The sequence below is a fragment of the Felis catus genome, chromosome D1 (assembly GCF_018350175.1).
Source record: "Felis catus isolate Fca126 chromosome D1, F.catus_Fca126_mat1.0, whole genome shotgun sequence".
Lineage (NCBI taxonomy): Eukaryota > Metazoa > Chordata > Mammalia > Carnivora > Felidae > Felis > Felis catus.
The window spans coordinates 101956820-101979101 of record NC_058377.1 but is presented as its reverse complement, the minus strand read 5'-3'; the positions used below and the strand labels follow the sequence as shown (position 1 = coordinate 101979101).

The window sequence follows — 22282 nt, the reverse complement described above, 5'->3', positions numbered from 1 at the left end:
TTTTCCTTTTCAGACTTTTGCCCCCAGGAAGTCTGAAATATGACATGACGATTTTCCAAGTCACAATAAGACATGGGCTGGTCTCTCTGTGAGAGCATTGCTGTTGTGCATTCTGGCTTGACAACAGCTTGCTTCAGGGACATGGGATGATAAGGAAAGTGGCTCCAACGAGACTCACCCATGTAGAAATACAGGTGCTGCTTTTCATAGTCGATGTACTTGATTTTCATCTTGCCAAACTGAAAGGAGAGAGCATAAAACTAAAATAAGAGACAATACTTGTGGTCATTAATGCTCAAGAACATTGCTCTGTGTGTGTGTGTGTGTGTGTGTGTGTGTGTGTGTGTGTTTAAAATCTCTATGGAAAGAGCCATATGGTCAGAATTTTTTGGCTGTCACACTTGAGGCACTAGAAGAACCAGAACTGGAATAGAGGAAATATTGCAGCATCATTTTGCTTTAATTAAATGTGGGTAATTCTTACATTTGACTACGGGGATTGTGATTTTTTTAAAAAATTCCCATGGAAGACATTTTGAAAATTTTTTGTCCTTCTATGGAGTGGAGTGGTGACCAAAAGGGAATATTTCTGATGAGTTTTTCTAGCTTCTCTTAACTATGGTGTTTAGAATTCTGCTTGAAGCTCAGTCTCCATGTCCATTCATTCTTTCAACAGATATTTATCAAATGGTAATATGATAAAAGATATAGACATGGTCCTTCTCATCTGTCCCATCTTTCCTCCTTTGTGTTCTCATTATGGATCTCACACTGTGATGAACTATTTCTAAGGTGTAATGATATTACACAAAATCTTAATGCTGGGAATTTGATTAATTTTCTAGGAATCTCCTTAGTTAATTTAGTCTGTGCTCAGTGCATAAGGACAGCAAATACTCTGAGGGGAGGCATAAAGGTCATGGTTACATCTCCTAGTAAACATACAATAAATGTTTAGTTGAATGAATGAAAATGAAGATTTATGTCTGCTCTATATTTTTACTGTATGTTCACTTGGACACAACACTATGGGCATTGTTTGATTTCTGCCTCTCCTCCATTTTGTTGATACCTCCCTTCCTGCATATAGACTTCTTTTCATATTTGGATAGTAGGGTTGATCTTTCCTTCTTTTAGTGTCATAGATAAAAAGAAATAGCATGTTGATGATGTAATAAGAGCTATTTGCAATTCCTCTCAAACCTCCAGATTTTTAAGTAGTGGGAAACATGGGGAAAAGAGCAGGTGGAAATTCCTGGGAGCTGGCACACCTAGATGGAGGACTGTTTTTGAGTCTCACTCCAAAAGAGGGCTGTAAGTCTTCTAGAACATGATCACAGGACCTGGAAAGTAGAATGTTTGAACAAAATGGTAGAAAAATTGGCAGTAAAGTGAGATGGAAGGAAAAGTTCAGGGCTCACCAGAACTATTTTTTAAAAATGTAAACAACTGAATTTTAGAGTTTAAATAATTTCAAGCAATGTCTCAGACAGTAGCTCTGAAACTCTATTACACGGAACTCTAAGGTCTAGGGACATGTCCCAAGAGCAGCTATAAAACTTAGGAGGTGACCTCCATCATTTGTGAAGAGGCAGCATGTATACTGAACATAGCCTTAAGGAGGTACTTCTGGGGAGGGGCAGCCTGCTTCATAAAATTCAGTTAAGACAAATCCTTCTTGCTCTGTGGGGATGATTAGAGAAATCAAAGTATCACACTTTTGTTGATGAGCGTAGGAGTCCACAAACATCAGAGAAGTCCAACTTATTTGTGGAGCCATTGTCAAAAGCAACTGATTTGTGATCACAGCCAGAGATTTTTTTTAAGTCTAGTCAAGAGATTTGTTTCCTAATTCAACTGGAGAAGAAGGTACAGTCTTCTGAAGCTGGGAAAACTTATTTTTAAAAAGTTACACAATTTTTGGTTTATGTAGCCCAAAGTACAGGCAGCAACTGACAGAACTACATTCTCAATAAAACCCCTTAGTTGTTTTAGGAAATAGCAGCCTCTTTCTAAGCACCTGACTCTCAGGATCTACCATTTCTCTAGAGGGGGGAGACCTTTCTGTAGTTACCCTTGTACCTCCTTCTTTGAAGTAAGACTTTCTCCTAAAACATTTGGTAATAGTCCTTTACATGATGATTTTAAGTTGAGGTTAAAAAAATCAACTGACAAATTCCGGAGTTGATTTTTTCTCTCCTTTCTCTATTGTTTATCAAGTCCAAATGAGAGGTGAGATGTCTAAGTATCATACAAAGCACTTGGGCTGTGGCTTATGTATAAATGAACCAAATGAACACAAACTAAAAAACACTAGTACAGCCTCTTCTCACTGAGCTAGAATTAGTTGAGATAACTAGTTATTCAGATACTTGTGATTTAGTGCTTATTGAATATACTGACATGTTTTTCTCTGAGAGAATGAATGTCTCCATATCCTCGTTAAATTTTGGAGAGTCATTGCCAGCTTCAGTCATCTGGTTTCACTACTTAACAGCAACTTATGTTGCCTCTGTTGTAGTGGTGACCACTGGGCAGGGATCTGTTTGTCTCCAGGATTGCTCAAGCAGGGTGATACAAGTTACCATATTTCCTTCCATAGGAGGTTGGCGGCATGTCATTTAAGACCATAGAATCACATGCTCCACATTTCCTTCTATTTGTACAGCCTCAAATTCAGTTATTTCATGTGTATATCGTGGACTCAAAGAAGGAGACATGCTCTGAGAAGGTGCTTGAAGTGGGAACCCCCAGCTCCATCTTTCTGGGACAAGACCATAGACATTTCCAGGAATCACTTTTGGGAACATTTCTTAAGTGCTCAGGAGTTCTAAACATACCTTGACAGGTTGCAATTCTCCAAGCAGGAAAAGTGCACCCATATCAATATCTGGGTCTTTGGGGTGGATGTTTGTTTTTACATGATGTTGGAAGTGTCGGTGATTCCACCAGGATGTTGACAGGCCCTGAGGAGAAGGGAGGGTTCATTAGCTGCAAGATTTCTCTCCTGGGATGTCCTTCACTCTCAGAGTTTTCTGCATGCATCTCCAAAGTCAAAGTAAGATATCTGAGCTTCTGGAACTTGTTCCCTGACTGCTGGGTCACAGAATGGCCCATTGGACAGAGCCTTTCAAAGCCTACAATCAAATAATCATGGGATTCAGGAAAATTCATAAAATTCACAAAAACCTGTTCAGATGAAATGTTTTTCCATCCTTTTTTTTGGGGGGGGGAATCCTCATTTTAAAAATTCTTGGGGCGCCTGGGTGGCGCAGTCGGTTAAGCGTCCGACTTCAGCCAGGACACGATCTCGCGGTCCGTGAGTTCGAGCCCCGCGTCAGGCTCTGGGCTGATGGCTCGGAGCCTGGAGCCTGTTTCTGTTTCTGTGTCTCCCTGTCTCTCTGCCCCTCCCCCGTTCATGCTCTGTCTCTCTCTGTCCCAAAAATAAATAAACGTTGAAAAAAATAAAAAAAAATAAATTTAAAAATTCTGAAGATAAGTAGGACAGAGAAAATCCTTATTTTACAAATAAAGAAAGCTCATCTCTAAAACTTCAATTAGCTCTTGGGGTAAAATGGTCCTAGGAATCCTGCTTTCATGAATATTTAAATGAATCATGGATCTAAAATTATCTTGTAGGGGGCTTGGCTCACATTATTGCAAGTTCAGGCTTCCATGATCTCATATAAAGATAAATGAGAATAAAAATAATTCAATTGGCTCTGAGCTCAAATCATCTCTGATTAGGTTGTTTGTGATTTTCTCTCTCTCAATGACAGTGTGAAAGTTTTAATAGAGGAAGGATTTGGAAGCACATCAATATGGTTTCATATCCTGGATATATAAATACTGCTTTGTAGTTTGGGTAAATTTCACCCTCTTTGAGCCTGTATTCCATCTGCAGTAAATATGATATAATGACATTTACTTCCATGGGTTGTTTGGGGGAGACAAGAGATGATGTATGTAAAATGTTGGCATATTGAGAAATTCAATTTCCTCTCCTTTCCCCTATTGCATAAATTATTACATAAGAATAAAGAGTATTTGTTTTTTATTGCATATTTGACATCTCTCAATAACTGGCCTAAACATGTTTTACATTTTCACAGTCCAATATGATAGCTATGAGCTACATGCTGGTTATTGAGCACTTGAAGTGTAACTCGTCAAATTAAGATGAGCAGTATGTGTGTAATATTGGATCTTGAGACTCGGGATGAAAAAAAGAGAGTAAAATATCGTATTAAAATTTTTTATATTGATTACATGTAGAAATGATAATTTTGAATGTATATATATATATATATATATATATATATATATGGTGATAAAGTTAAATTTTGAAATGTTGTTGTTAGATAATTTAAAATGATTTATGTCATTTTAATGTGGCTTGCATTATATTTCTGTTGGACTATGCGGATCTGGACACTACATCCATGGTTGAGGGGGATGGGCATGTTTGAAAATCTGCAAGTGTTAGCACTGCCTTCCATAGTCCTTGTTGTAGAGTCCCCTCTTAGCAAACCCCTGGTGACCCCCACCTCTCAGGAGCAATAGTCTCTTTTCACCTCTAACACTCCCTACCATCCTTGTAGTGGAATCTCTCTTCCTCCATCCCACATCTATCTGCTAAATCTCATGCGTGAAAGGAAAATCACTTTCCAAACATTTCCTTTGCATGTCTCATGATATGTCAAACTGAACTTGCACTCATCAATTTTTACTCCCCCTATGGGGTCCTCATTGCACTCTGCTCTTCTTGCATCTGACTGCATACCACCCACTCACTTTTACAGTTATGCACTTGCTCTTTTCATTGTTTATTTTAAAGTACATCCCATGCATCAGACACTGAAACAAGCATTTGGAATATAGAGTTAGACATGATAAAATGGGGTTCCCATACTTATGAAACATACAACCTATGGGAGCAATAGACAAACAAGGACACTGCAATAAGCAGTGATTCACTTTGTTAATTAAATCCTTTGAGAGCCAACATTTTAACTGTACTCTTGCAGTCAATGACTATCTGTGGAAATTGGTAATAGGAGAGACAAATTTTGATTCATGATAGGTCAGGGAGAAGATCTTGACAACTCAAGGTCCTGGAATTTAGAACAGTGATGGGAGTAATTGTGATCTAAAGCAGCTGGCTCTACCCTTACCCCTTGGTCTGGAAGCCACAATTACTGGCGGCAAGGGATAGAGTGATCCAGCTGGAAGTGAAGATTATCAGCTACATGCAAATAGGCTGCCCCTGCACCCAATTCCATACAGAAACCACTCTAGGTCATTCCTCATTTCCAAGTTAGGTCCTTTCTTGGTGCATTATAAGAAATCCAAACTTTGGCCTGAAGCCATTTTTTTTTTTTTTTTTTTTTTTGGCTTGAATTCAAAGCCCTGCTACTGGGTATGCATGGCCTTGGGCAATTTCCTCATCTGTGGAATGGATGAGAAAAATATTAAAGGAAATAACATGCTTCACACCCCTCCCCCAAAATTATTTTAGGATGTAGTCCTGGAAAGAGGATAGGCCAGATTTTTAAGGCAGGTCTTAATATCAAATACTCTGTCTCTTTGTCCCTAGTATAATCCTTGATTCTTGATTCTTATAGTTTTCAAACTGTGCATGCTGCATCTTGGGAGGGGGCATTGAAAAATATGCTACAGGGAGCCCATTTTGATTTGAACATTGCACAAAAGTCCAAAATATGCGCAGGAATTTCATGGTATACTTTCAGAAGCACTCTTTTATTGCACAAACACTGCAAAGATCAGGCATACACAATTACAAGCACAGCTAGTGAGTGAAAATTCCAAAAAAAAAACTCCGCCCAAAAACCCCTCAGGGCAAGGGTAAAATGATAGTAAGTCAAGTTTTGAAATTTAAAATTGTGATGTATGTAGAAGGTGACGTTGTTGCTGTTTATATTACAATTTTCTTTGCTGCCTCCTTCCTGTCCACCTTTCCTTCCTACAGGTAGTTTGAAGCCTACACTCATTTTGCTCACAAATCACTGGTTTTATCTGCAAAAAGGTAGAGTATACTCAATTTGCTTTTAGAGCATTTCCTATTTATTTACTCCGTTCATGAGTCATCAAGGTTATATTCATTTCAACTAGTGCAAAATTGTTTCTGGCAACATAATTTATATAGAGAGAGCTGTGTACAAATTTGGACAAGTGGGAAAGCAGTGATTTTTTTTTTTAAAAGGACCAGCAAAGGTGGAGCTTGAAATATTACTTATACTGGCATCAAGTCAAATGTCAATTACCTCCAAGACACATGAGTCTTTCTTTTCCTCTGACTTCCTCAAAAGGAATTACCTTAATTCTCACCAGGACATAAGAAACTGTTTTTGCTTTTATTCTGTGGTAAACATTTCTGACTGGATACAGAAACACTTTGTCAATCAAGCATGAGTAGAAAGAGGGCAGAACTGTGTACCTATAGAAATTTTCAAGTTAAATGAAACTTATCACATAAAATGACAATTTTAATCATTTTAACCATTTTGAGGAACAGACTTAATTCTAATATGAATCCAGATCCAACTCTGTGTTACTTAATCTACTTAAGCTTAGTTTGCCCAACTGGAAAGAGGGTTGATAAGACTTATTTTAAGTATCTTTCAGTTCAATATAAAACCACTGTGTTAAGGCAAAACAAGTAGGCTCTGAGTCAGTGCTTAGGAGTTTTTCCTAAAATGAGCTGCCTTGAATGCAAGATTTGGCTTAATGGAAGGCTCAGAGGCATTTTCCCCCATCCGGACCAGAGTACATAGTCACTAAATCCTAGAATGTCATAGAAAAACCGACATCCTGTTTAACTCCTAATATTAAAGATGAGAACACTGAGAGTCGGAGATAGAATATGACTCAGTCAAGATCAAACAGGAAGCCTTGTCAAGTCAGAGCTAAAACCCAGTCTTGGCAGTCCTGTACTGTTACCTTGGTTCATCCATCCATCTATCCATCCATCCACTCAACAAATGCTATTGAAGACCTACTCTATGTGCCAGGTACTCTGCTAGGTGTTGCACTGCAGTGGCTCATAGAACAAAGCACCTGCCCTCCTGGAGTTTGGGCAGGGGGAGGCAAGACCAACTGCTATCATCACCACTGCATTTTCCACCAGTCTGGGATTTACAGTCCTTGACTCTTGAACAGTGCCATCTGACCTTTCTTGTCCACTCTTTCTCTTTTTCTTCACTTTTATCTCTTCTGCACCCTTCCCTTTATTTCATCATAGCCTTATCCTTCCAAGACTAATCAGGCTTGCTGAATTCCTGTTGCTTCCCAGCAGTAAATGTTTAGACTTCTTCTAAGAACATTCACATTCATGATTTTACAGAGCACCTCTTCATTTATAAAGGCACAATCCTCCTGTGTGATGGTTTTTTAATGGGATGACAAGGATTGGCTAAAGAGTTTTTTAAGGTAAGAAAAACTGTTGGAACTTCCTAAATAAAAATAAAACTTTCCTTATAAAAAATTAAAATCTTAATTTTAGCATATATATTACAATGTCATATTACATATTAGTATGTATGTAATATCTACATTGTTAGCATATTTACGAATCTATTTGTGCACAAACATTTTTTACTAATATGACTGCACAAAAAAACGTGGTAACCATTGTCTTAGGAGCATGAGAATCCCATCATGCTCCATGAACATCCTGTACCTTGCAATGACTCATCATAAGTTTTTGCATCAGGTGGTTCCATTTGGACTTCGTAAATATGGAAAGGTGTCCCAAGTCATGTTGCAGATATGAACTCTGACCCTAGAAGAGATGAAATTGTTGTTAAAGAAGTTGAGGAGTCAAGAGGAAATTAATAAATGAGCTCACTCATAGATTCAAAGCCCATAGGAGAAGAATGGTGGGGGATCTTATCTGGCTCCAAGCCAAGCTCACTTTCTATTTCTTACACATTGTGTTCTTTCCCACTAGTGTGCCTTTGTGCATGGGGTTCTGTCAGTATAGAACATTTCCTTGTCACTGTCAAAATCTTCCAGCGAAGAGTAGAAAGGGTATGGCCTTTGGAGTCAGGAAGATTTGGATTCTAAATCATTCTTCACCATGTATGTGTTGCACAGATCTTGGCAAATTACTCAGTAGCTCCAAACCTCAGCTCTTCACCTGCTAAGTAGGGATAATAACATTTTACTCATGGACTGTTGGGCAACTTAAATACCTACAAAGTGCTTGGCTTATGCTAAGTACCAAACAAATGTTTCCTTTCCAGTTTCCAAAAGAATTGCTTTTCAAGGAATAAAGCAAGTTGACTTTACAAAAAAAAATTAACATACATCCTGGAATTAACATTGACATTAATTTTCCATAAAACCTTCTGCACTTATTCCAATGAGAATTAAATGCCTCTTTCTGCTACAACAGCACGTTTGTTCCTGTCCTTGGCATTAATGTCATTCTGTCATGTTGTATGTTTACAAGTTTGAACGTGAATCTCTCCCACTGAAAGACTCTTTACCCAAGAGCAGGAACCAGGTGCATTTTCCTTCATGTCCGCAATGCAGTGTTGCACTCACAGAAAGCCATGTTTAGAGATTCACACATCATTCAACAAAGATTGATCAGATGTTCTGCTATGTCCCAGCAGTTGATTGGCATTTATGGTGGAATCCACACATTCTTTTTTTTAAGTGTTATTTAATTTCTAGTTAGCTAACATGCAATGTAATATTAGCTCCAGGTGTACAATATAGTGATTCAACATTTCCATACAACCCCTGGTGCTCATCATGACAAGTGCACTCCTTGTGCACTCACGTATTTCACCCATCCCCCCGCCCCGTCCCCTCTGGTAGCCATCAGTTCATTCTTTATAGTTAAGAGTTTGTTTCTTGGTTTGACTCTCTCTCTCTCTTTGTTGATTGAAAGATGAATAAAAGATAAAGGTGAGTGTTACATGGCTGGGAAATGACTTCAGTTACTGAACTGGTATGGGTACAATTGGGCAAAGACTAGCATCTGTCATAAATTAAATACTTCCTATGTGTCAGTCACTGTGCTAGGTGTTTTCACGTTAACTTGGTTAGTAGATAACATTTCCATAAAAATTATTCTTATTTTACAGACAAGAGACTGGGGTCTGGCAAGTGTGGCAACTTGCTGGTGTCAGACACTGATGAGCAGCTTGCTAGGAGGTGTCAGACAGCAGCTGGTGCAGGTCCAAAGGGAGAAGGAAACAAATCTGAATCGTCCCCTAAAGCCACTGCTTGGTTTTAGGCTATGTGCTTACCTGGGAAATTGTGAGAAGGCAGGAGATGAATATTGTCACAGGCCAGCCACTGCCAAAATGCCACACTATTAGCCAAGCCAGAGTTTCTAAAATCAAGACCTGGACGAAGTGAAGGAAGAAGAACGCTGGGTTGGCCTTGAACATGTTCATGGCCTCTAATGTTCTCCGCAATTCTCGGAAATCTTCCACCAACTGGGACTGAGAAATAAATGTTCAAGGAAGGAATTAGTTCCCTCAGGGAACACAAATGAACACAATAATCCATTATATTACCTTATTAGTACCTTAATTTTATGAATACAAATTTAATTATATTAATAAATTTAATTGGGCAAAATTAAAAACATAAAACTATGAACAAACAAAACTTTTTTGAAAAGTTATGATAACATTTTTTTCCCTGGAGAATAGAAAGAGGAGTAGTAGTTTGTAAACTGTCCTCAAACTATTTTGGAGCTCAGAATTTGTGGGTTCTTTTTTTTGGCAGGGGGGCTGTGAAGATGGTTATTGTGTCTAACTGTTGCCTTTCAAACCATCAGTATTGCTTCAGGTATTGATTGATTGATCTCCAATAATGCTTTGGAGAACTGTGTTGTCTATATGGATCTGTGCTGCTGTAGTTAGTGGAACAGTTTACACAGAATTTTCTACATCATATGTAACATGCATATGTGCATGTGGGTGCATGAGCAAGGCTAGTATTGGTTTATAAGCTTGCAGACTGTAATCTTAGTAGTCTTACAGTCAATCTGTAGTCTTACAGTCAGACTGTAGAGTCAGTGCAAGGGCTGGAAAGAAATATCTCTTTGCTTAATGACTAATGAATGGGTTTGAAACCAGGACAGGTGACATAATGACCACAGCATAAGAAAGAGAGCAGGATTGTTCAGATACATGAAAGGAGAGAATTTATATATATATATATATATATATATATATATATATGTATATATATATATATATATATATATATATATATATAGCTATGAACATAATTCTAGAAGCAAATTCTATGAACATAATTCTAGAAGCAAAAAAAAAAAATCACTGATTCAACTTTTAAAAGATCTGTTTCCTGGGTTCATCTCTCAAGCCTCCATCAACTTTGGAAGTTTGGTGACCATGGATAACTTTAAAAGGCATCTCGGGGCGCCTGGGTGGCGCAGTCGGTTAAGCGTCCGACTTCAGCCAGGTCACGATCTCGTGGTCCGTGAGTTCGAGCCCCGTGTCAGGCTCTAGGCTGATGGCTCGGAGCCTGGAGCCTGTTTCCGATTCTGTGTCTCCCTCTCTCTCTGCCCCTCCCCCATTCATGCTCTGTCTCTCTCTGTCCCAAAAATAAAATAAACGTTGAAAAAAAATAAAAAAAAAAAGGCATCTCTAGAGTGCTTGCCAACCTGGTCATATTTACCAACTCATCTAGTGTACAGAGTAAGGGGTCAGCAAGCCCAGATGAGCACTGGTCTGAAATCATCAGCAAGTAGGTGATAGAGGCAGGAATTCAACTTATGCTTTCTGACACAAGTGTTGTGCTCATATTAGTTGTCTATAGACATATATCTGAGTATATATGTATTATTTTGCACACATACATAGTATCTACATAGATGCACTAAAGAAAAATTTCGGCAGACCTTTACCCCCCAGAAACCAATACTCTTTTAGATAATGAATGGTTGTCTTATAGTTATCAACCATTAGTGGATTTTCTTTTCCTTCAAGAAAATTTTAGCAGAAACAATTAAGCTTTGCATCAGTTTCTTTTGTTTACCCTAGAGTCTCCTGTCCTAAATGATGGGGACATATCTGGAGGTTTGTCAATTGCTGGTGCCACGAGTGAGTTCATGATGATAGTATCTAAAATTTATTGAGCATTTACTACATTCCAGACACTGTTCTAAGCACTTGAAGCACTTTTAACTCCTTCCATAATTCCCCAATATCTTCTAGGAAGTTGGTGCAACTGTCGTCGCTCTTTTACAGAGAGAGAAATTGAGCCATGGAGAGGTTTGGGAAGTGGCCTGAACCCATACAACCTGTGGCAGAGTTGGGCTGTGAATCTAAACTGTGCAGCCTCAGAGCCCTCTCTGCCAAATACAGGGCTGGGTTTCCTGACACACAGCTGTGTGGGATGCATGTGGGCCTGAGGGGTGAGCCTAAGTGTTTGTCTGAGGTCTGCACAAAATGAGTTATGCGTCTTCAGAATCTGCCTGTTCCTCAGTGAGTTTGTTTCTTCATTTCCTGAAGCAGAAGTATAATGCTAATTCTATTCTCCTCGCAGTGATATATGGGTCAATATTGGGTACCAATTATTTCAGAAGAATTACACAGAATGTAAGCAGCTTTAACAAAACAGATTGCAAAAAAAAAAATGAAATGCTCGATATTAGTCAAAATCCTTTTAAGCCTTATCCTTAGACATCCTAGTGAATGTCTAATCTTATAAAGACCCTGTCCTTTGGAAGATGGTATTTCAGGTGGCCAAAGTAGTAGGAAAAGAAAGAGTGGCACCCTTCCTTGGGGTCAGAAAGAAGTGACTTGGAATCCTGGTTCCTTGATACACCAACTATGGGGCTTTCAGAAAGTAACTTATTTTCCCTGGACTATAATTTCACCAAATGTAAAAAGGGCTGCTGTTAGGATATATTCACAACTTTCATTTGGTAGCTACTTATGGAGTCCCTACTACATGTCTGATCCTGTGCAGGTGGGTTCTTGAGGACACAGAGATAAGCAAAATATACATACATATCTACTGCTTTCATCAAACTTACTTTAGCAGTGAATATAGGCACAGACATCAAGCAATTGTAAGCAGTCACTGGACAAAAGTTGTATCTGGTAGGTGCCTGACATAAAGGAGGTACTTAGAGACACAGAGCTTCTGGGGTACTGTAGGACCAAACAATTCATTCCTTTCTTACACAGAGGTTTAAGAGTTCTGAGTGTCTAAGGAGGATGACATTGTTTTGTAATATGTAGAAACTACTCATTTATGCTATTACAGGCTCACCTAGGCATAATGGTCAGTTTCTCACAAAAAAGGATCAATTCTTGGATATGTCAGGAATCGCTCAACTGGCCTTTGTCCCCATCCCTCCATATGTTCAAGGGTCCTGAGACCCCACTCACACTTTTGTTTCTCTCCTGGCTGGGCTCTTCTGGGGCAAGCTCTCCAATGAGCAGTGGCTTAAGGTACAATTTTACAATGTCAAGGTCCAGGTGCATGGCTCTGAAGACATCCTGTAAATCACAGAGAATTGATAGAGGCTTAGGAGACACATGCTTATCTACAGAATAGTCCCCTTCCTTACCTCATTCTGTGTCCATCTTGGGAATCAGCAGACTCTATTACAGAGGATTTCTTCTAACCCCAGGTTGATGCTTCAAGTTGAACAATCAAAATTACCCTTGGAGATACTCTATGAAAGCTTCATGCTGGAGATCCACCTACCTGAGGCACTGCTTCATTAGGCAAGCCCAACACAGCCAGGATATTCCTGAGCATTGGGAGAGATCACTGTTTACTGAGCACCAGAAGAATTAGTTTGCTTGAGTTAGCGAGCCATGATGAATCTTCAAAGCCCAACATCAGGGTGGTAAAAGTTGCTCACATAGAAGCACGCAGCAACCATGACTAGCTGTGAAAAGCACATCTCCCATCAAATATCCCTCTTGGTTCCTGGCCAAAGCCAAGAGGAGTGAAACATTTGAATTAAGTTCTTTAAAAAAAAAACTGGTTAAAGTTGACATTGATAGTGTAGGATTAATTCACAGGAGAGAAAGGGAGCACAGCCCTTGAGGTCTGAGCTGTCTAAAGTACACGCTCTTCACAAGTTTTTCACTGGAGGGGTCTCATCATTCTTTCTAAAAAGTACTAGGCCAATCTCTGCAAGGGTTGTGACAGCCAGGCACATAGAGGTGACCAACTGTTTTTCCCCATCTCAGGTCCATGTTAAGTAGGACCTCAAATAGGCTGTGACAAACAGTGGTGGTTCCTATATCCTGCTTGTATTTGAAAGTAAGAGATATTCTCTTCCTTCCCAAAGAATTAAACAGATTTTGGGGAAGGAGAATTCTCCAAGAGGTAGATATTAGACTTTCTGCTATTGCAGCTTTGAGAACAGGAGTGATCAAAAATGAGGAAATATAACTAAGATCATAACTTGAATACTTGGAAGCCACACACATGACTCTAAAATGCTGTTGTCCCATAGTACTGACTAAGACAGTGGACCCTGGAGTGGTCTTTCTGTACCTAAATTCTGGTTTCTACTTACTAGCTGTGTAATTGTGGACAAGTTTCTTGAACTTGTCTGTGCTTCTGTTTTCTCTAACGTAAGGGTGATGGTAATAGCCAACCAATTCATAAAGTGATTGTAGGGATTAAGCAAATCAACATATTAGCCATCTTTCTTGTATATATACTTCAAGTGCTAATAACTTACTACCTACATTCTCTTCAATATAACAACTCAGAGATTTTCTTCCTATACTCCAAAGCCTAATGTGGTATGAACTCTAAATTGTTTTAGTGAATGTAATGAACCTTCCATCTTCAAAGTGTAAAGCAACCTTGGATACATCTAAGAACTACATAGAAGCCTACTTTATAAGAAGGTGTTTATATAATGAATAACATTAATTAAAAGGGTGCAGTATCAACTCTTTAGACTTACTTATCCTAAGGGTCTCTAGATTCAATGATGGAAAAAGGATTTTGTATTTGCTAGAACCAGTCCAGTCTCTACTGCTCATTCTGTTTCTGCATACTTCCTCTGACCCACCCTGGGAAATTCTGCACTATATAATTTCAAAAGTTTTTCTTAACTATCACATTCTGTGGGTCTAAAACTTAGTTTCCCAAACCAGGAAGAGAGCCTTTCTGTGATTAAGAAAGGAATTAAAGTATTTCAGAATGATCCATAGTGGCAAATCATATTCTACTTGTTTAAAAGCAGATTAGGATGGAAAACATTCTCATGGATCAAGTTAAGAGTGTAGAAGAAAGGTAAGCCATTGAAATTTTGTTTTACTCTGAGCAGTCATACAGAGTCTTGGAACAGTATGCTGACGATAATGTTCTTCTGGGTTCATCGTTTTTTCTGATTCCCAGCAAGATTTGCAGACAATGCTGTAATCACATAGCCTAAAGACCAACAGAATTTTCCAGCATAGTAGGCATTGCCCTGCTATGTGGACCTCTTTTCATTGTACTGATGAGCAGCATAACAAAGGAGTTTGGGTAGTCTTAGATATTTGATGTAAAAGCATTTCCTAATAGAGTCTGGATATTGTGGAAGTCGTGAAATCCTTTTTTTTTTTTGAAAGACTTGTAAAAACAGGCTATGTTATCAACACTCTTGGGCAAGTATATTCCTGCTGAAGGAAGGAGAGTGGGTAAACTGAAAGGAAGAGGGGATAGTTCTAACATCTGTTGTGTATATCCTGTGTACAAGATACTCTATGGGCCAATTCATAACCATCACCTTGGATCTATGAGATTCCATTGCTTCTTCTGTAAAGATAAAGATACCAAGTCTCAGAGGAGAGAACATCTTGTCCAAAATGCCACAATAATTAGGTAGATAGTAAGCTAGGATTTGAACTAAAGGCTATGTGATTTTACAGCCATGAAGCTGTAAAGGTGTATTCCAGTCATAACATGTATAATTACTTTTCTGAAAGGCCTCTTAAGAGAGAAGTGATGCCAGATTGGGATGATGCTAAAATCAGCATGTATCTGCTGGGCGGATAGTAATATCTTCCCACATTAGGTTTTAATCCCCTCACATTGCCTCTGGCTCCAACCTACCTCTCCAGGCTCACCTTTCACCATTACCTTTCATGAACCATCTTGTTTACCAGACCTGACCTCTCTCCATTCAATAAATATTCCATGCCTGTCTATTGCTCTGAAACTTTGAACATACTGTTTCCTTTGTCTTGACTGACTTCCTCCATTTTCTTTCTATAAAAATTCCTTTTCATCCTTCAAGATTCAGATTACAAATTGTCTCCCCTAACTCAATAAAGTTATTTATGATTTCTCTGGGCTCCTCTAGCTTCTATAACTTTTCAAATTATATTTTAATGAAGCTGTGTACTTGCCCCTTCTCAGGTGGTCTTTTTGTGTTTCTTTTTAAAATTTAGTATAATTGACATATAACATTACCTTGGCTTCAGGTGTACAACAGAATGATTTGATATTCGTATGCATTGCAAAATAATCACCACAATGAGTCTGGTTAACACTTGTCACCTTACATAATCCCCAATTTTTTTTTCACTTGTGATAACTTTTAAAATTTAATCTCTCAGCAATTTTCAAATATGCAACACAGTATTACTAACTATAGTCATCATGCTGTACATTATATCCCCGTGATTTTTTTAGTATAACTGGAAGCTTGTACTTTTGAGCTTCTTCACGGGAGAAACCTCCTGCCTCTTGTAGCCACCAATCTATTTTCTGTATCTATGAGCTTGGTTTTTTGTTTTCTTTTTTAGGTTCCACATATAAATAACATCATATGGCATTTGTCTTTCTCTGTCTAACATATTTCACTTAGCATAATGCTTTATGGGTCCATCCATGTTGGGGCCAATGGCAAGACTTCATTCTTTTTTATGGATGAATTGTATTCTACTGTGTTTGTGTGTGTGTATTTATGTGTGTGTGTGTGTGTGTGTGTGTGTGTGTGTGTGTGTGCATAGGTATCACATTTCCTTTATCCATTCATCTGTAGCTTTGTAGCATGTACTGAAATCCAGGTTTGTTCTTTCTCAAGATTGCTAATTGTTGCTTTGGCTGTTTGGGGTCTTTTATGGTTCTGTACACATTTTAGGATTGTTTATTCTATTTCTATGAAAAATACCATTGGAATTCTGACAAGGATTGCATTGAACCTGTAGATTGTTTAGGGTAGTATGGACATTTTAACAATATTAATTCTTCCAATCCATAAGCATAGAATATCTTTCCATTTATTTATATCTTCCTCAGTTTCTCTCATTTATGTTTTATATTTTCTAGTGTGTGGGTCTTTAACCTTCTTGGATAAATTTGTTCCTAGGTATTTAAGAGTTTTTGAAGACTAAGGCCATGTGTTATTGATTAAATTATGCCTACTGTCTCACTCTGCCTGGAATATGGCACATTATCAGTGAATGCCTGATGAATACAGGAAAGGAAGAATGAAGAGATGAGTATAGGATTTCTCTAACAAGGAAAAAGCTGGAAGCATTCAAATGTGTTGAGTTCAGAGGACATAGGTCTTAACAACCAGCCTCTCTTCCCTACCCAGCATCTCCCATTTCATCTGGCAGTCTTTTGATTGATTACCTTCTCAACCATAATCCTGCTCCTCAATCTATTCATAAATTTGTACCAACACTCATCCAAAACTGATTATTTACAAAACAATATCAACACAGGAAAGATGTGACCATTTTGCTTTTACAAATAGCTTAGAAATCCTGCTAACTTTCTGCTGTTATTGAATGGGAGATGGGGAGATGTGCTTTATTGTAGAAGCATGATCCCTACAGGAAGAGAAAAATATGGAAAGTCCTTCTGACTTTCCCTGCCTTTACAAAAGCCTGCCTTTACAACTTAAGTACTGTTGAGAGGTTATGCCCTTCACAAAGGCACCCAACCAGGAGGGTGTGTATGGTCTAAAATCCAGCAATCATTCCATTTGGAAAATCTTGTGCTACAACCACCCAAGGAGTGTGCCTTTCCTGTTCACATTAAGGCACAGTGCAGTAGGAGTAAGCTGGTTTATATTGGGCAAATTACTTTATTTCTTAAACCTCGTTTTTTTTCTAAATATGGATAATAATGGCACCCACTCTGCCCAGTGGGTTTATTAATTCTTCCATTAATTTATTCAGTCACTGTTAAAACTTATTGAGGATCTAGCCTAGTGGCTAAGAGCTTAGACTTTGGAAATAAGACCAAATAAATAAATCAATAAATGATTGCATTTTTATATTATATTTAGTTCGTCTGGGGTGGGTTGAAATTTCCCAAATTCAGGAAATAAAACACCAATGGCGAATGTTTATACACACCCACACCCACCCACACCCCCCCCCCCCAACACACACAGAGTTACAAAACATGATAACTAGATCATGGATTTTGATTTACTCACCTCACAAAAGCTCACCAGAGTAGTCAACACCCAACCACGTATGCATTCCCACATCTCTGAGTAATTTCTCTTATGCTTACCCGTCTCTGGTCTCATGTGCTCCAAGACAAAGGCTAGAACAAGTCCCCTCATATTTTGGGTAGTACATGAATTATGAATAGGTCAGTTTGTAAGGAAAATGCCGTCTTTGCCCTTTATCTGGGAGAAAGCCTTTTTGGAATGGAGAATGTTCACTTAAAGTCACCCAGATTCCCCTTCACCCACAGGAATAAGCAGAGGGTTATTTTTCCACTGCAACTCATTTCATTGTTTGAGAACTTTCATTATTTGAAAGCTCTTCCCTATACCAAGGTTTTTTCTGCGATACTTTCTGCTGAGCTCCAGCCCCAGTTCTCTCTCTCTCTCTCTGCTCTCCCTCCCAAACCTGCTCATCCTCCTGGCTTCCCTATTCTGTCATGGATATAGTCACCTAGTTCACTATGTCACATATGCACAAGGCAGACAGACTGTTTCTCAACAATTAACCAGTCACTCATCACATTTTATAAATTATGTCTCTTAGACATCCTTTGCAGCCACCCCCTCTTTTCCATTCCTGTGGTCAATGCCTTGTTCAGATCTTCAACATATTCCCTGGGCTTCCTCCAATTTTGGCTACTCTTCTTCAGTGCAGCTTTCACTTGGCTGCCAGATTGGCCTTTCTGAAAGAAAGCATGTCCTCATGATCCATCTTCCCCTATTAGCACCTCAGTACCCCCCCTCTACTTCTCCACCTATTTTCTACTTGAATCATTGTTCCAGTGAGAACCAGATAATTTAAGAAATGTTGACAACCTAGAGAAGATACAACTATTATTACTTATTATTACTTTCCTTCATTAATACTTAGAAATCCTGGTTGGTTTTGTTGTGCTGATTGGGGGTGAGGAGGGATGCTGACCAGAGAAGTGTCATTATGTGTGGTGGAAAAAGAGGAAGAAGGGGAAGACATGGCTCAGACTTCAACTCCCTTCCTCTCCTTCCCCTTTCTCTTTCTCTACCCCTCCTCTCCCTTCGTCCTCTCCTCCTCATGCTCCTCATACTGACACTAAGTGAGCACTTACTACATGCCAATATTGTCCTAAAAAGAAAGCCGCTAAGCTGAGATGCCCATTTTGCCTGGGTGTTTACTCCTGATGTGAATCCTATTTTCACTCCACCTCTGTGCACATCCTCTCTTCTTCTGCCCTAGCCTCACCTCCATTGGCTCCATGCCATCCTTTTGGAATTGCACACAACTCTCCTGTCTTCCACATGGTAGTCCTCCAAATAGCTAGATGGACTTTTCTATATTTCCTCTAAGTTTTTTTCATCATTTCCCTCTCATATTGTCCTTTGATCCTCACGAGAAAGAACTCAAGTTTCTCAGTGTCCTACTTAGAGTGTGGTGTCCGGAGATAAGAAGTGGGTTGACCAGCACACAAGATACTTAACTTGCTTTCTTTGTCCTGGACATGCTGCTCATGTACATGCGTCGCAAGATTGCGTTTATTCCTTTCATGGTCCTGGAACATACTGTTGCCTTACATGAAACTTGTGGCCAAATATTGTTTCATTTGCATGTCTTGTCCTCAAATGCTTTGTCATCCTCATTTAATAATTGCAAAACAGCCCATCATATGTTATCATATTGATAACTATATAATCAATTCTTCTTGGATTTACAGTTTGTTTCTGGCTTTCCCCCAGAAAACTCTCATCAGATTAGAAGACTGGGCCTAGTCTGTGATAATTAGCACTGTGCCATTAGTTTTAAATCGTATAGTTTGAAAAAAATCAGACAACTCAGATGGGAAATAACAGGAGTAGATATACTGATTTTGTTTTATGGAATCTTTTCTTTGGAGAAAACTAGAACCCATCTCAGAAGAACTAAGCAATAATAAAACAAAAGCATTGCCATTTTTTTCAGTATCTAATCTGTACCAAACACCATAAGTACTACTGACTTTCACAAGGCTAAGATGAAAGTGTTGTTATTCCCACTTTCTAGATAAAAGAGCCGGGCTCCAAGAGCTTCAGCAACCTCCTCAAGACATTCTTAGTAAGTAGTTGAGCTCAGATACAAGCCAGGCCTTTTTCATTCCCAACCCTGTATTCTTAATCATTATGCTCGGCCTTTAACAAGGGTTTTAGAATGGATGACTAAATGAATGAGTAAATTAATGATCTTGTGGGAAAGACTATCATTATTACCCTTTTATCAGGAGGGTGGAAACTTGGAGGAGAGTTTCCATGTAAATAAAAGAATGGTTCTCTCATCTGGGCCAGTGCAGCCATGCGTTGAGGGTCAGCTCACAGAGATTATACTTTCTTTAGTCCACAGTTGCCTTTCAGGGCACAACCTGCAAACACCTCTTAGGTTGTAGAGTAAGTCTCTGATTATAGGTCCTTTATGTCCTGGCCTCCTTCACTAGAGAGAATGATGCTTCTCCACCATGGGCTCCTCTGTTCCCAATCAGATGACACCAAATATAATCAAGATTTCTAAGCCGGTGGTAAACAGGAAATAATAATCACACCTCTGAGGCTATGGATGCCAGTGAGATAAATCATAATAGTTAAAATTTAATGAAACTTTATTAAGTGTTTGGCATTGTGCTAAACACTTTACAAGCATTAGTCCCATTTACCATAAACCAGTTAGATTGGTAAGGTCATTTCCATTTTACAAATGATGAAGCAGAGGCTGCGAGCATTTTAACAACTTTCCCACGTTCATATATCCAGTTGCCAAGCTCAGGCTCCCTGAATTCTGAGTAGCTATGGGGTATTATATTTGTCAGAACTCCTCTGGAGCCTCCCATTCTTCTTGAACCATCTTCCTTTGCGAGAAACTTTTCTCCAAACACTTTTGGATTTACTTACATGAAGTCCAGGGTACATGGCTGGCCACGCTCAGGATTTTCATTCTTAAGATATGAATCCCAAGGTGGCATGGGTATTTTATCCTAAAGTCCTGATGGTTTTATTTTATTAATTAATTCCACCTTGTTGGCTAGAATTGGATGTGGAATCATGTTTTTTTCCCTAACTTGTTACAGATAAACATCATCAGAAAATTAAAGATTCATCAGCTCAGCTGTCTCAAGCTGAGTGAGTTTATCAGTTACTTCCAAGGTGGTTGAAGGCCTGCATCTTTGCCAACACATCATCTAAGCTGATCCTGTGACTTGGGTTAGAAAAGCACTATCCATAATTGTAGGTTTGTGTTATTGTTATTAACATTTTGATGCCTATCATGTGAATTGCTGTCTTCCTTTTACACACCCCATTTATAAGAGTCTGAGAAATTTCTAGATGGGCACAGACGTGATTTTTCCCAAACTTTACTCATGCATTTGTAACTTTCTTCTTAAAAGACAGTGACAGATGGTAGCCACACTTGTGGTGAGCATAGCCTGGTGTATAGAGCTGTTGAATCACTATATTGTACACTTGAACTAATGAAATGTTGTGTGTCAACTATACTAAACCAGGAAGCAAACGGTGACTCCAATTCAAAACACAACACCAAGAGAAAACAAAATCCAAAATACACAAACAGTATCCACTGTCAGCATCTGAGCCCATCCCAAAATGAGCTAGTCCTTGAGGCTTATTTGGTTTCAGGTTCTTGCTGGATAGGAATCCTGAAAAATTGGTTTGGGAGGAGATGAGCAATTGTGGAGTTTGAGCACGTACTCAAAATGCTTTGGGAAAGAGAGCCAAGTCCCAGCCACCCACCAGTCGGAAGAGAGAAGGCAGAGCTTTGAGTTCCTTACCGTGGCATCTTCCCCAGCAAAGTGGTTGAGGATTCGGCTCCCCCCTGGATGCTTGTTGGCCCAGCCAGTAACATCGTAGACCTTGCGATTGATCACCAGCCACTGATCAGCCTTCTGATTGTGTTTCTGGATCTCCTGCCAGCTGTACATGTTGAGACTTTTTCTGGGCACGCCACACTTTCCATTTGCCTCCTGCTTTACAGAGATCTCACCTCTCCCATTTGCTACTGGTTTCCCATTCGCTTGATACTTCTCACCCAGGTATGGCTGACCCTCTCCTACAAGGTCCCCATTACCTGCATGCTTGTCTTCAAGCTTCGTCGTCATTGTACCCCTCTGATTTCCGGGTTGGCTCCTGAAATTTCTAATATTTGCCTCTGATTAGACCAATATAAAATGACACTTTTCCTTCCTTCTTCTTCTACTGCAGTGTGATGCCTGCACAGAAAACTTTTTAACCTAGTTGTCTCTTCACCATCCTGAGAATGAGCTCATCCCCAGCCTCACACTTCTCTGTCTGTCCTGTTTTCTCTGCCCAGATAGAGGCTTGGTCACCTTCCTTCTCTCTGTGGGCTGATGTCTTAGCAGCATCCTCTTTCATCATTAAATGTCCCCTGGTAAAGAGCTTGGACCAATCACAGTTGGTCTGAAAGTTGTGGCCCGCCCCAGGGCCACGGGGCAAGACTCAAGTCACAGGGCTGTCCTACACTGCCACTCCATGGAGTTGGGTTCCCCAGCTCTCTGGCGTGCCTGTGGATAGAGACATTTAGGTTTGTTAATTCCACGTGTGAACAAAAGCTATCAAAATCTCCAGGATGACACGAATGCTTGGGGGACTTGGGAGATATTCTGTATGACAGCTGTTATTTCTCCCTAGGGTTTTCATTTTTTTAAGCAATATTTTTTGAAAGCAAGGTTTAAATGTATCAAAAACAGCAATGAGTGGGAAACTAGTTTTTCTCTTTATTCTTTGAAAGCCGTCTAAATCTGTCACACGTCTAAAGGTAATAGCAACAGATGTTTGCCAGATTGCATGATGATT

The 22282-nt window shown here is 39.2% G+C and overlaps 1 protein-coding gene across 1 annotated transcript in view; it reads right to left on the bottom strand.

The window, feature by feature from the left end:
* The window catches only part of LOC101085921 (fatty acid desaturase 2-like protein FADS2B), a 38091-nt gene extending 16286 nt beyond the window's left edge, over nucleotides 1–21805 (bottom strand). Inside the window, exons 1-6 of the mRNA XM_045039308.1 lie at nucleotides 21241–21805; nucleotides 12411–12521; nucleotides 9282–9479; nucleotides 7700–7801; nucleotides 2841–2966; nucleotides 175–239 (exon numbers count right to left, since the gene is read on the bottom strand). Of these exons, the coding sequence (XP_044895243.1) occupies nucleotides 175–239; nucleotides 2841–2966; nucleotides 7700–7801; nucleotides 9282–9479; nucleotides 12411–12521; nucleotides 21241–21567 (929 nt within the window). The 5' untranslated portion in view covers nucleotides 21568–21805. The remainder of the gene's footprint in view (nucleotides 1–174; nucleotides 240–2840; nucleotides 2967–7699; nucleotides 7802–9281; nucleotides 9480–12410; nucleotides 12522–21240) is intronic.
* Nucleotides 21806–22282: the final 477 nt, after the last annotated feature.